General features: G+C 50.6%; 1 protein-coding gene across 5 annotated transcripts in view; it reads left to right on the top strand.

Moving 5' to 3' along the window:
• The window catches only part of spega (striated muscle enriched protein kinase a), a 347514-nt gene extending 340758 nt beyond the window's left edge, over positions 1 to 6756 (top strand). For 4 of the 5 annotated variants that reach the window (XM_067986976.1, XM_067986975.1, XM_067986974.1 and 1 more), the window contains 2 exons: positions 1929 to 2078; positions 4624 to 6756. In XM_067986976.1, the coding sequence (XP_067843077.1) occupies positions 1929 to 2078; positions 4624 to 4855 (382 nt within the window). In that variant the 3' untranslated portion in view covers positions 4856 to 6756. Of the gene's footprint in view, positions 1 to 1928; positions 2079 to 4623 lie in introns of those variants that run through there. The other variant, XM_067986978.1, reaches the window with a different exon arrangement.
• The last annotated feature ends 8074 nt before the right edge of the window (positions 6757 to 14830 follow it).

Below are 14830 nucleotides of genomic sequence, written 5' to 3'. Positions count from 1 at the left end.
GGGTGGGTGGGTGTAGGTGGCCCCCCCTCCTTGTATGGGTGGTGGGAGCCCATAAAACCCTCCCACCAGATAGGACTAACCCCCCCCTATCGGCCAGTATAAAGATGGTTACGGCCATGGAAGGAGTGTCCACGTCAGGGCCTGTCAGACTGCAAATCTTCGCACTGTTCTCCGAGTGAAGATATGAAATCAATAACAATCCCCAATTGTCACTCATTGGGTGAACTGTCTGAGTGGTACAGACAGGTGCCATCATGGAGTGTGAATAATTTATTTATAATTTTATTCCCCCCCCACCCCCCCAACACAGTGGCCCTGTTGGTCAAGACAGTGAGATATTGACTCAGGAAGGTGCCAATTTCCATTTTGTCGCTGAGGAACAGTAATAGTGAATGAGGCAACACACTATGGCAAATGGAGTTCAATGTGGGCACTTTGGACTCATGAAAGACAAATCAGAATATTTCCTAAATGATGAGTAACTAGGGAATGTCGAGGAGCAGAGAGATTTGGGAGTCCAATTGCACCAATCATTCAAAGCTAGTAGCCATGTACAAAAAGCCCAATGGAATGTTGGCCTTTATCTCGAGGGGGCTGGAATACAAATGGGTGGAAGTGATGTTCCAGTTATACAAAGCTCGGGTCAGACCCCATCAGGAGACTGGGTTCAGTTCTGGGCACCGCACCTCAGGAAGGATATATTGGCCTTGGAGGGGGTGCAGCACAGATTCACCAGAATTCCCGCCTTTGCTCCATCTCCATCCATACCCTCACCCAACAGAAATCGATCAGTCTCAGTCTTGAAAGCTCCAGTTGACCCCCAGCATCCACAGCCTTTTGGGGGAGAGAGTTCCAGATTTCCACTGCCCTTTGTGTGAAGAAGTGCTTCCTGACATCACCCCTGAATGGCCGAGCTCTGATTTTAAGATTATGTCCCTTGTTCTTGATTTGCCCACCAGAGGAAATAGTTTCTTGAGGGAATACAAGCCTAGTCTATGCAACCTGTCCTCATAATTTAACCCTTTTAGCCCCGGTATCGTTCTGGTGAATCTGCACTGCACCCTCTCCAAGGCCAATATATCCTTCCTGAGCTGCGGTGCCCAGAACTGAACCCAGTCTCCAGATGGGGTCTGAGCAGAGCTCTGTATAACTGGAACATCACTTCCACCCATTTGTATTCCAGCCCCCTTGAGATAAAGGCCAACATTCCATTCGCCGTTTTAATTATTTTTTTGTACCTGTCCACGAGGTTTTAGTGATTCCTGTACTTGGACCCCTAAATCTCTCTGCTCCTCCGCAGTTCCGAGATTCTCACCGTTTAGAAAGTAGAAATTTGAGGGAGTAGCAGCTTGGAAACAGCAGGGTTAAAGAGCAACACACATTCAGGATCTCAATTCAAGCAGCTCCAAGTCATAGCTCCCAGAGGGGAGTCCAGAGTGTGGTGTCGCTGCAATTAATGGGACCCGTCTCTGACTTGGATGAAGCTGTAGGACAATCGATAACACACGTGCATTCCTCGCTCGGTATTTGGAGAGGCACTCGTTCCCTGACATCCCGCTGAGTAGGTGGTGGAGAGGCTTTGGGGGAGGTGAGGGGGTGGGGGGCTGGGGTAAGGGCAAGCTCGGGCTTCTCTGGAACAACCCTTTCCCCCTGCAGCCCGATACCCTGCTAGAGCCCACTGACCTGGCTGTTCGGATCAGGTACCAGAGGGTTGTCAGCACCCGTGGGGAACACACCCCGTGTGAGGCAGCGCCTCCAGGAGCAGAGAACGATTTGCGGGGGAAAGAAAAGAATCGGATCTTAAAGGAAAATGTATTTATTGAAACAAAAACGGCTCCAGGGAGCAGGCACCCGAAGGGCACTGAATCTCGGTCGTGTGGAGTTACCACGAGGAGTGTATTTATATTCCGTGTTGCCGTATGTTTCAGGTTGAGTGGACGATCACCCTTTGCTGCACTGGATCCAGCGGAGGCAGAGAACAGGATTAAGTTGGCGCAGTTCGACCTCACAAAGTGCTACCCCAATGCATCGCAGAACGCCGCACTCTTTCTCAAACGGGTCCTCTGCATGTTTCCAGCGTGAGTAACTACCCCGGGCCTCCCGACCCAGGCCTGGAGAGGTCACAGGGGCTTTTCATCCTTCTCCCCCTTCGTTTCCTCCCTTCAATTCCATGGGTGCTGACCCAATGCCCAGACACTGGGACCTCCCAATGGGAACAGGAACCTGGGAAGATTATATCCGAAGTACAGAGTAAAGCCCCCTCTACACTGTCCCATCAAACACTCCCGGGGCAGGTACAGCACAGGTTAGATACAGAGCAAAGCTCCCTCTACACTGTCCCATCAAACACTCCCAGGGCAGGTACAGCACAGGTTAGATACAGAGCAAAGCTCCCTCTACACTGTCCCATCAAACACTCCCAGGGCAGGTACAGCACGGGTTAGATACAGAGTAAAGCTCCCTCTACACTGTCCCATCAAACATTCCCAGGGCAGGTACAGCACGGGTTAGATACAGAGTAAAGCTCCCTCTACACTGTCCCATCAAACACTCCCAGGGCAGGTACAGCACGGGTTAGATACAGAGTAAAGCTCCCTCTACACTGTCCCATCAAACACTCCCAGGGCAGGTACAGCACGGGTTAGATACAGAGTAAAGCTCCCTCTACACTGTCCCATCAAACACTCCCAGGGCAGGTACAGCACGGGTTAGATACAGAGTTCCTGGGCTGTGCTCAGTTAGCTGATCTCTTAACTGCCCTCTGAAGTAACCTACCAAGCCACTCATAGGAACATAGGAACAGAAGGAGGCCATTCAGCCTCTCGTGCTTGGGAGTGTTTGATGGGACAGTGTAGAGGGAACTTCAATTAGATCATGGCTGATCTGTATCTTAACTCCTATTTACCCTCCTTGGTTCCGTAACCTTTAATACCTTTACCCAAAAAAAAAATCTGTCAATCTCAGTTTTGAAATTTTCAATTGACCCCCAGCCCCAACAGCTTTTTGGGGGAGAGAGTTCCAGATTCCCACTCCCCTTTGTGTGAAGAAGTGCTTCCTGACATCACCCCTGAACGGCCTGGCTCTAATTTTAAGGTTCTGCCCCCTTGTTCTGGACTCCCCCCACCAGAGGAAATAGTTTCTCTCTATCGACCCTATCAAATCCTTTAATCATCTTAAACACCTTAATTAGATCACCCCTTAATCTTCTATACTCGAGGGAATACAAGCCACTGAGTTGTTTCAAACTGCTACCTCAAGGCAACTAGGGATGAGGGCAATAAATGCCGGCCTTGCCAGCAACGCCCACATCCAGAGAATGATTTATTGTTAAACTATACCCGGCCTTGGACCGTTTGATGGGTTGTATGTTTTATGTCTCCACTAAAAGCTAGTGGACAGGTACAAAAAATAATCGAAAAGGCTAATGGAATGTTGGCCTTTATCTCGAGGGGGCTGGAATACAAAGGGGAGGAAGTGATGTTCCAGTTGTACAGAGCTCTGGTCAGACCCCATCTGGAGACTGGGTTCAGTTCTGGGCACCGCACCTCAGGAAGGATATATTGGCCTTGGAGGGGGTGCGGCTCAGATTCACCAGAATGATACCGGGGCTAAAAGGGTTAAATTACGAGGACAGGTTGCATAGACTTGGCTTGTATTCCCTCGAGTATAGAAGATTAAGGGGTGATCTAATCGAGGTGTTTAAGATGATTAAAGGATTTGATCGGGTCGATAGAGAGAAACTATTTCCTCTGGTGTGGGGAGTCCAGAACAAGGGGGCAGAACCTTAAAATTAGAGCCAGGCCGTTCAGGGGTGATGTCAGGAAGCACTTCTTCACACAAAGGGGAGTGGAAATCTGGAACTCTCTCGCCCAAAAAGCTGTTGGGGCTGGGGGTCAATTGAAAATTTCAAAACTAAGTGATAGATTTTTGTTGGGTCAGGATATTTTTTTTAATTTATCCATGGGATGTGGGCGTCGCTGGCAAGGCTGGCATTTATCACCCATCCCTAATTGCCCTTGAGAAGGTGGTGGTGAGCTGCTGCCTTGTACAACTGAGTGTCTTACTCAGCCATTTCAGAGGGTGATCAAGAGTCAACCACATCGCTGTGGGTCTGGAGTCATATTTAGGCCAGACCGGGTAAGGACGGCCGGTTTCCTTCCCTAAAGGACATTAGTGAACCAGATGTGTTTTTACGACAATCCGGTAGTTTCATGGCCACCATTACTGAGACTAGATTTTTTTTATTCCACATTTTGTTTAATTAATTGAATTTAAATTCCCCAGCTGCCATGGCAGGATTTGAACTCATGACTCTGGAATATTAGTCCAGGTCTCTGGATTATTGGTCCAGTAACACAACCACTATGCTACCGTACCCCATTAAGGGTATTAAGGGTTATGGAATCAAGAAGGGTAGATGGAGTTAAGATACAGATCGGCCATGATCTGATTGAATGGCGGAACAGGCTCGAGGGGCTGAATGGCCTGCTCCCCTCCAGCCCTCATACTGATGAGGACACAATCGCTTCTTATTGAAGAGTGTGAGGGGGGAGGGAGGGAGGGTGGTGGAACACAGAGGGGAGTAGCTGGGAGTTAACGGAGGCTCCTCTTGTGCCGATTCAGGACGCGACCGACCGTTAAGGAATGCCACGCCAACCCTTGGCTCCAGGACAACTACCTGATGAAACTCCGCAGGCAGACGCTGACCTTCACCACCACCAGGCTCAAGGAGTTCCTCGTGCACCATCAGCGGAAGAGGTCGGAGGCACTGACTAGGCACCGGGTCCTCCTGCGCTCCTACACCAGGCCCTCCTCGCAGCCCGGGACCCTCGCAGCCACCTCGGGAGCCAAGTGACCTCCATGGGGGGGGGGGTGGGGGGGGAGGGAGGGAGGAGGGGACATTCCAGCCGCACGGGCATCGAAAACACTCGAACCCCCTTTTCCGAGGGAACGCCGTTAATTTCGGTGAGAACACAGAAGAAGAAAAAAAAATCCATCGGCAGAAGTCAGTCTGGGAGTGAAAGATTTTTAAAATGTATTTATTTATTTTTTTTGGCCCCTTTTTGCCTGCTCTGGTATCGGGGCAACAGAGGCTGTCCGCACCTCAAGGGCTGTTGGCAAAAGATTGTTTACAAGGGTTAAGAGAGAGGGAGAGAGAGAGAGAGAGCATGATGCATGAGTCAGCGAGTGGAGATAGTTCAGAGTGACAATCGCTGGGGGGGAGAGAGTGAGAGAGAGAAGGAATCCTATTTACCTTCATGAGAGAATGCAGATCAGCAAATGCAGTCCCAACACTAACAGCCCTTACTGTACCTTCCCCCGTGTGTGTGTGTGTGTGTATGTCCCTCCCACACAAACCCCTGGTCCTGACCCACCATTGCTGAGGTTACAGTCTTCTGACCCCGCTAAACGTTCGAACAATATTCAGAGTTACGAGACGCATTCATCCCCCGGGCTGGTTTCTTTCGGTGTTGTGTCGAGGGAAGTAGCCGCATTGTTGCACATGTATTTTGGGGGGTTTATTTCCCCTTGATGACGGCTGATTAATGTCCGGTTATCCGGAGTTGTACGGATCCCTCTGCCTCTCGATCGCAAGGCTCTCCCTTTGCTTTCCTTCCATCCAGAGCTCAGGCCGATACCCGGCTCGACTCTCGAGGCATCGAGAGGGTCCTGATTCCCCCCTCTCCCCACCTCACCACCCCCTCGAAGCTGCTCCCATTAGCACAGAATATAACTGATATCAGGGCATGCTGCAACCACACACATCCAGCTCTGGCATTGCTGAATTGGGGGTGGGAGGGCGGCCCCCGATATACCGGGGTCAAAGGGTAATCGACAGCAATTGATGGTCAAAGGAGAGGGGCAGTGATGAAAGGCAGACCCCTCATTCTGTATTTAAACACTGACTTTTAGGGTAAAACGGATGCTTTTGTTGCAGGAAATCTAACGAGGTTTCTGTGGTGTTCGGGGGCAGATATTGAGCTGTGGGGTGGGGGGAGATATTCGGGGTGTATTTTCATGCTGTGCTTTTTGCACAGTCCAGCTCAGGCAAACGATGAAACATCGGGCAAAGGGGCGTGTGATGGGACGCCAAGATTTCTGTATTTATTTTTATACTTGTGCATATATGGCAGGATGAAGCGCGCGCATGCACACGCGCGTAAGTGTGCACAGACACACTTACACAAACCGCACACCTGCATAAAGATTTGTGCACCAATGCACACACGCGTAAGTGTGCACAAACACATACACAAACCGCACGTGTGCGTAAATATTTGTGCACCAATGCACACGCACACACGTAAGTGTGCACAAACACATGATGCACAAACCACGTACACAAATGTGCGTAAACATTTGCACACCAACGTACACATGCGCGCACACTACCTATTCGATGGTGACACAAGCCCTGCTTTAAATAACGCCATTCACAGCACAACGAGAACTAGCAAAAATAAAACAAGAGAATTCTTTTTCTCTTTTTAATCGGTGTATTTAGGGACATTTGAGCTGCTCCGATACTCGTGCAAATTAAATCTCTCTCTCGAGGAAGAGAGGGAGGGAGCGTAGTTAGAGAGAGAAAGATGGGGAGAGGTGGGGATAGAGAGAGGGGGAGACGGACGTCTGAGGTTGGGCTGGAAACATTGAGTAAATCCCAGTGCTTGCATCAGTCTGTTTGGAGATCACTGTATCCCCAGGGAGCTAATGGCGTTACAGTGTAACACTGCAGGGAAGCAGAGTTCAGGTCCGAGGAGGGGGGTGGGCGAGAGTTAGTGGGGGGGTGGGTGGTGAGGAGAGGAGATAGGGGGGGCTGCAGATTCCAGACCGTGGCCATCGTTACCGATCTGCCCTCGGACTGAGCACTGCCGCTGCACTTGACAGTCGCAGAGGCCGGGCTGTCTCCGAATCGCACGGCCGAACGCTGAGGGACGATGGTCCCGGCCATCTTACAATGACAACTACAACTTGCATTTATACAGCGCCTTTAAACATGGTATAACGTTTCCAAGGCGCTTCACAGGAGTGGCATCAGACAAAAAGAAATTTGACACCGAGCCACATAAGGAGATATTAGGCCAGGTGACCAAAAGCTTGGTCAAAGAGGTAAGTTTTAAGGAGCGTCTTAAAGGAGGAGAGAGAGGTGGAGAGGGTTAGGGAGGGAATTCCAGAGCTTAGGGCCTAGGCAGCTGAAGGCACGGCCGTCAGTAGTGGAGGAAAAGGAGTGGGGGGTGTGCAAGAGAACAGAGTCGGAGGAACGCAGAGACCTCGGAGGGTTGTCGGGCCGGAGGAGCTTACAGAGATAGGGAAGGGCAAGGTCAGTAAGCCTTGAAAGTCTTTCCCATCAGAAACGGTTCGCCAGGCTCCTCTTGTGTAGATCAGCCGGATCGGAGAGCAATGTACACATTGCTGAAAGCAGTGGTTTTACGGGTTAAAGATGGCCATCCTCCGTATCAGGTCTGAGTATCCCTGCTCTGTAGGGGCACCCTGCATTGTATAGGCGCGGGCGCACCAAGTAGTTCTTGGACTTGGTGCAATGACCCATCACCTTCATCGTTCACCCTCCTCATCCTCGTCTCATCTCAGCTTCCCTCATCCACCCGCCATCCTCTTCACCCCTCTCCCTCGACCTCTCCCCGGCCGAGCTCAGGGTGGGGTCACTGTTTCTCTCTGACATTAGCACAGTGGCAGACGAGCATGAGACGCAGACGGGCGGGCAGTCGGGAGAGAGCAGCCGAGACATAATCTGACGAGATGGGATCGTAGTAAAATGGGGCAGGGTTGGAATGTGGGCACCTCACCGATAACATGCAAGCTATTAACTTTGCCCCGTTGAGGTGAGATGGACGGAAGGGATTTAATTACATTAAAAAAAATTAAGGGTGTTTCCCCTCCCACCCCTCCCCACCCACCTCTTGTCAAACGCCAGGGGGTAAATTTTTGTCCTCACCACAGGGGTGGTAATCTGGCAGAGCAGATCGCCCGCTATAGGGTCCATCCAATTGTCATTCCGCCTGTGCGGTGAGGATTAAAGTTTGCTCCAAGGTCTTTGTTTACATAGAATTTACAGTGCAAAAGCAGGCCATTCGGCCCATCTGGTCTATGCTGGTGTTTATGCTGCACACGCGACTCCTCCCTCCCTACTTCATCTCACCCTATCAGCATATCCTTCTATTCCTTTCTCCCTCTAGCTTTCCCTTAAATGTATCTCTGTTATTCGCCTCAACTACTCCTTATGGTGGTGAGTTCCACATTCTCACCACTCTCTGGGTAAAGAAGTTTCTCCTGAATTCCCTATTGGATTTATTAGTGATTATCCTATATTTATGGCCCCTAGTTTTGGACTCCCCCACAAGTGGAAACATCTTCTCTACGTCTACCCTATCAAACCCTTTCATTATCTTAAGGTCTCCCCTCAGTCTTCTCTTTTCTAGACAAAAGAGCCACAGTCTGTTCAGCCTTTCCTGATCGGTATATCCTCTCAGTTCTGGTATCATCCTAGTAAATCTTTTTTGCACCTTCTCCAGTGCCTCTATATCCTTTTTATAATACGGAGACCGGAACTGTTCACTTTCCATCTCTAGAGGATTGGGGGTGGGGAGATGCAGACGCAGCACACATGAGCCGAGAGAGCCCTCGCCCCTCGCTCTTCGCCCCCACCCCAGGGCATTCACACAGGACCTGTGCACCTCCCCTTAATTTGCTTCTAATTTACGTGTGTTGCGATTTTTTTTATATATATATATGTTGCGTTACTGCCTTTTTTTTATAAGACTCTCCCTATCCCTCGATACCCTTACTTAACAAAAATCTATCGATCTCAGTCTTGAAGGCTCCAATTGACCCCCAGCACCCACAATCTTTTGGGGGGGTAGAGAGAATTTCAGATTTCCACCACCCTTTGGGTATCAAGGGATATGGATCAAAGGCAGGTAAATGGAGTTGAGGTACAGGTCAGTCATGATTAATTGAATGGCGGAACAGGCTCGAGGGGCTGAATGGCCTCCCCCTGTTCCTATGTTTGTGTGGATAAAGTGCTTCGTGATTTCACTCCCGAATGGCCTAATTTGAAGATTGTGCGGAGGCCCATCTCATACTCAGAGTGCGCGTCTGATCCAAAACAGGGTCTGTTCAGTCCCAGCCCAGCAACCACTACCAAGAAGGACAAGAGCAGCAATGACGTGGGAACACCATCACCTCCATGTTCTCCTCCAAGTCACACACCATCCCGTCTTGGAAATATATCGTCCGTTCCTTCATCGTCGCTGGGTCAAAATCCTGGAACTCCCTTCCCAACAGCACTGTGGGAGAACCTTCACCACACGGACTGCAGCGGTTCAAGAAGGCGGCTCACCACCACCTTCTCAAGGGGCAACTGGGGATGGGCAATAATTGCCGGCCTCGCCAGCGACGCCCACACCCCGAGAAGAAATACTTAAAGAGGCAACCTCCCTGAGTTGGTTGAGCTGCCTCCTCACTCCACATTAGGAGGTTGCTAGAAGTTTACTCTTGCTGCGGGTTCTGGGACGTTCGGAGGCTTCTTTCCAATGAGAGCCTCATTCAGTCCAGTGGCCGGTCCTTGTTTGATGTGTGCGGGCTGTACCTACCTCAGTGCATTGCGCACACTCCTCATTGCTTCACTTCTTCATATGAATTGACATCAGGAATGTCTGTTGAATCATAGAGATTGCAGCACCAAAAGGGGAAGTCGTTCGGTCCATCGCACCTGTGCTGATGCTAGCTCTTCAACTGGAGCCAACTAACTCGGGTCCCTGTTACTTCCCTGGCCTTGCCCCACATTAGTGAGAGAGCAACTGTGAAAGAGTTCCTGAGGGAGAGTGAGTGTGTAAGAGATTGAGGATACTCCTGAGTGTAAGAGTGAATGTGATAGTGTGTAAAGGAAAGCATAAGTGTTAGTGAGTGTAAGAGAATGTGAGTGAGTGTGTAAAGAGAAGAGTGAGTGTGAGCATTAGTGTAAGTATGAATGTGGTAGTGTATAAGGGAAAGCATAAGTGTTAGAGAGTGAGTGTAAGAATGTGAGTTAGTGTGTAAGAGAGAGGCATGAGTGTGAGCCTGAGTATAAGAGAATGTGAGTGAGTGTGAGAGAGGAGTGAGTGTGAGAGAGGAGTGAGTGTGAGAGGAGTGAGTGAGCCTGAGTGTGAGAGGAGTTAATGTGAGAGAGGAGTGAGAACTGAGTGTGTCAGAGGAGTGAGTGACAGAGGAGTGAGTGTGAGAGAGGAGTTAGTGTGAGAAGAGTGAGAGCTGAGTGTGTGAGAGGAGTGAGTGTGAGAGAGGAGTGAGAGCCTAAGTGTGAGAGAGGACTGTGTGTGAGAGGTGTGAGGGAGGAGTGAGTGTGAGAGAGGAATGAGAGAGCCTGCATGTGAGAGGAGTCAGTGTGTGAGAGGAGTCAGTGTGTGAGAGGAGTGAGTGTGAGAGAGGAGTGAGTGTGTGAGAGGAGTCAGTGTGTGAGAGGAGTCAGTGTGTGAGAGGAGTCAGTGTGTGAGAGGAGTGAGTGTGAGAGAGGAGTGAGTGTGTGAGAGGAGTCAGTGTGAGAGAGGAGTGAGTGTGTGAGAGGAGTGAGTGTGAGAGAGGAGTCAGTGTGTGAGAGGAGTCAGTGTGTGAGAGGAGTCAGTGTGTGAGAGGAGTGAGTGTGAGAGGAGTGAGTGTGAGAGAGGAGTGAGTGTGTGAGAGGAGTCAGTGTGAGAGAGGAGTCAGTGTGTGAGAGGAGTCAGTGTGTGAGAGGAGTCAGTGTGTGAGAGGAGTGAGTGTGTGAGAGGAGTCAGTGTGAGAGAGGAGTCAGTGTGTGAGAGGAGTCAGTGTGTGAGAGGAGTGAGTGTGTGAGAGGAGTGAGTGTGTGAGAGGAGTCAGTGTGAGAGAGGAGTCAGTGTGTGAGAGGAGTCAGTGTGTGAGAGGAGTGAGTGTGTGAGAGGAGTGAGTGTGAGTGTGAGAGGAGTGAGTGTGTGAGGGGAGTGAGTGAGCCTGAGTGAGAGGAGTGAGTGTGAGAGAAGTGAGGTTGAGGGAGGAGTGAGTGTGTGAGGGGAGTGAGTGAACCTGAGTGAGTGTGTGGGAGGAGTGAATGTGAGGGAGGAGTGAGGGGAGTGAGTGAGAGAGGAGTGAGGTTGATTGTGAGTTTTGGACCGTGATTCTAAGGCCCGGCCTCACTCACATCGGCCCAGCGAGCTGCGGGGAGCCAAACGGTCATTTTCAAAAACTCCATGTGATTGGAGCTCGCGGGAGGCCTGGCCAGATACCCTGACCTCGCCGATCCCAGTCTGATAACTCACGGCCCAGGGCAGATTGGCGTTAGGCTCGGTCTCTCTCTCTCAGGAGTCCTGTCTTCCTGCACCAAGTCGCTGGCTCCAGAGACATTTTAGTAACGCTATTTATTTACTTCAGTCTGGAATGAACTGACGGAGGAGGGAGACCCTTTCTTAGTTTGCTGACCCTCACCCATCGATGTTCGGACCAGGTTGGTGTTTGATTGCTCCGTGTGGGACAGGGATGAGTTTACGTGGGTCAAAATCCTGGAACTCCCTTCCTAACAGCACCGTGGGAGAACCTTCACCACACGGACTGCAGCGGTTCAAGAAGGCGGCTCACCACCACCTTCTCAAGGGGCAATTGGGGATGGGCAATAAATGCCGGCCTCGCCAGCGACGCCCACGTCCCGTGAACGAATAAAAAAAAAAAGAGCGGGAGAGGTGACACCTCCACAAACTGGAGATGTGGACGATTCAATGGACTCCCCCCAAGGGGTCGCCAACCCTCCAGGATTGCCCTGGAGTCTCCAGGAATTAAAGATAAATCCGTGGGACACTGCCAAGAGGAAAAAAGACCCAGTACAAAAATAATAAGGGGCGTTGAAAAAAACATCTTTTTGTTTTCATTTTCTTTGAACATTTTGGTTTGTTTGTTGTAAACGTGTGGGAGGCCGGGGTTGGGGGAGGGGGGAGGCTGTTTGATCGGGTGGGGCAGTTGGAAGCGAGTGGCCAGGTGTTGAAACCTCCAGGAATACGTCCAACCGGAGTTGGCAACCCTAAACTCGCCCTCGTAAGACTGGCGATCGCAAGGGATGCTGGCAAAAGGGGTAATTCAGGGCGTAAAAAGGAAGGGTGGCGGTGGGTAAGGGCAGCACTGCTTCCTCCCTCCCCCTCCCGTGTCCCCTCCCCCTCCCGTGTCCCCTCCCCCTCCCGTGTCCCCTCCCCCATCTCCGCCTGTCTTGTATCGGGACATCTCTCAATGCAACCTGACTCAGGCTAAGGTGAGGGTGGGGCCGCAGGGTCAGAGGTCGAATGCCCACTTTAGCACCACGCCTTACAAGTTGGTCATCATTCATTTTGACAGAACATTTAATCTTCCAACTATACAAAAAAAACATTTTCAGTCCTTTTCCGTTTCTGCCCTCCATTTCTCTTCCTTAATCAATTAATTTTCTGTCGCGTCCATTTGCTCAGAGAACCATTATTCATTGTCTCTCCCTCTTTTTCTCAGGCACAGGTGTGTCTTGTCTCAGTTTCGCTCTCTGTCTCTTTTTGCCTGTGCCTCTTTCACATATTCTCTGATTCAATGACCACCACATTCACCCTCTGTCCCTCTCTTCATCTCTCACCCTCTGTCCCTCTCTTTCTCCATCTCTCACCCTCTGTCCCTCTCTTTCTCCATCTCTCACTCTCTGTCCCTCTCTTTCTCCGTCTCTCACCCTCTGTCCCTCTCTTTCTCCATCTCTCACCCTCTGTCCCTCTCTTTCTCCATCTCTCACTCTCTGTCCCTCTCTTTCTCCGTCTCTCACTCTCTGTCCCTCTCTTTCTCCATCTCTCACCCTCTGTCCCTCTCTTTCTCCATCTCTCACTCTCTGTCCCTCTCTTTCTCCGTCTCTCACCCTCTGTCCCTCTCTTTCTCCATCTCTCACCCTCTGTCCCTCTCTTTCTCCATCTCTCACTCTCTGTCCCTCTCTTTCTCCGTCTCTCACCCTCTGTCCCTCTCTTTCTCCATCTCTCACCCTCTGTCCCTCTCTTTCTCCATCTCTCACTCTCTGTCCCTCTCTCCGACTCTCACCCTCTGTCCCTCTCTTTCTCCATCTCTCACCCTCTGTCCCTCTCTTTCTCCATCTCTCACTCTGTCCCTCTCTCCGACTCTCACCCTCTGTCCCTCTCTTTCTCCATCTCTCACCCTCTATCCCTCTCTTTCTCCATCTCTCACCCTCTGTCCCTCTCTTTCTCCGTCTCTCACTCTCTGTCCCTCTCTTTCTCCGTCTCTCACCCTCTGTCCCTCTCTTTCTCCGTCTCTCACTCTCTGTCCCTCTCTTTCTCCGTCTCTCACCCTCTGTCCCTCTCTTTCTCCGTCTCTCACCCTCTGTCCCTCTCTTTCTCCATCTCTCACTCTCTGTCCCTCTCTCCGACTCTCACCCTCTGTCCCTCTCTTTCTCCATCTCTCACCCTCTGTCCCTCTCTTTCTCCGTCTCTCACCCTCTGTCCCTCTCTTTCTCCGTCTCTCACCCTCTGTCCCTCTCTTTCTCCGTCTCTCACCCTCTGTCCCTCTCTTTCTCCGTCTCTCACCCTCTGTCCCTCTCTTTCTCCGTCTCTCACCCTCTGTCCCTCTCTTTCTCCATCTCTCACTCTCTGTCCCTCTCTCCGACTCTCACCCTCTGTCCCTCTCTTTCTCCATCTCACCCTCTGTCCCTCTCTTTCTCCATCTCTCACTTTCTGTCCCTCTCTCCGACTCTCACCCTCTGTCCCTCTCTTTCTCCATCTCACCCTCTGTCCCTCTCTTTCTCCATCTCTCACTCTCTGTCCCTCTCTCCGACTCTCACCCTCTGTCCCTCTCTTTCTCCATCTCACCCTCTGTCCCTCTCTTTCTCCGTCTCTCGGCCTCTGTCCCTCTCTCCGACTCTTACCCTCTGTCCCTCTCTTTCTCCATCTCACCCTCTGTCCCTGTCTCCGACTCTCACCCTCTGTCCCTCTCTTTCTCCATCTCACCCTCTGTCCCTCTCTTTCTCCGTCTCTCGCCCTCTGTCCCTCTCTCTCTCTGTTGACATCAATCGAAACGAAGATCGAGCAGGGATCTGCAATGCTCGGTTTTCCACCCGTGCCCAAATTGAAATCTCCCCCCAGATCTATCTCATGATCTTTTTCTCCCTGTCTCTCTCCCTCCTTTCTGTTTCTCCTCCATTTGTGCTCTCACGCTCTCGTTATCTGTCTAACACTGTTTTCATTCTGTCCTGTGTTTTCTGCCTCCCTTTCAGTCTCTCACACTTTTTCCTTTCCTTCTTCTTCACTCCTTTGTTCACACTCACGTTTTCGAACTGTTGCATCCTCCTTTCTGACTTATTTCCTACAAACTGCTGTCAGCAACTCCTAATCAGACAATACGAGATTGAGATACAGTGGTCCAGGTGTCACAGCAGAGAATGTTCGGTATCTTCCGAAACTTGAACACTGCGGGCACAGAGCTTGTGCGGGTCGACTGAACAGTCCCGCCTCCTTACAAATATCGACGTACAGCCGAGAGCGTTTTGCTATGGCCAAGGAACAGATCATCGTTTGACGGTTTTAATTAAAAATGAAAATGATTAAAAGCTGCTTTTACTGCCAGTAATTTAAGATTGTGATCTAGAGCGCCTTGACAATACTCGTGTACATGTAGTGATTATAAATCCAGGCTGTGATCTAGAACACCCTGACAATACCCATGTACATGTAGTGTTTATAAATCCAGGCTGTGATCTAGAATGCCTTTAACAATACTCGTGTACATGTAGCGTTTATAAATCCAGGCTGTGATCTAGAATGCCTTTAACAATACTCGTGTACATGTAGCGTTTATAAAT

The sequence above is a fragment of the Heptranchias perlo genome, chromosome 7 (genome assembly GCF_035084215.1).
Source record: "Heptranchias perlo isolate sHepPer1 chromosome 7, sHepPer1.hap1, whole genome shotgun sequence".
In the NCBI taxonomy this organism is placed as follows: Eukaryota; Metazoa; Chordata; class Chondrichthyes; order Hexanchiformes; family Hexanchidae; genus Heptranchias; species Heptranchias perlo.
Note: the sequence above shows the minus strand (reverse complement) of the source record. Positions and strands in the feature narration are given on the sequence as shown.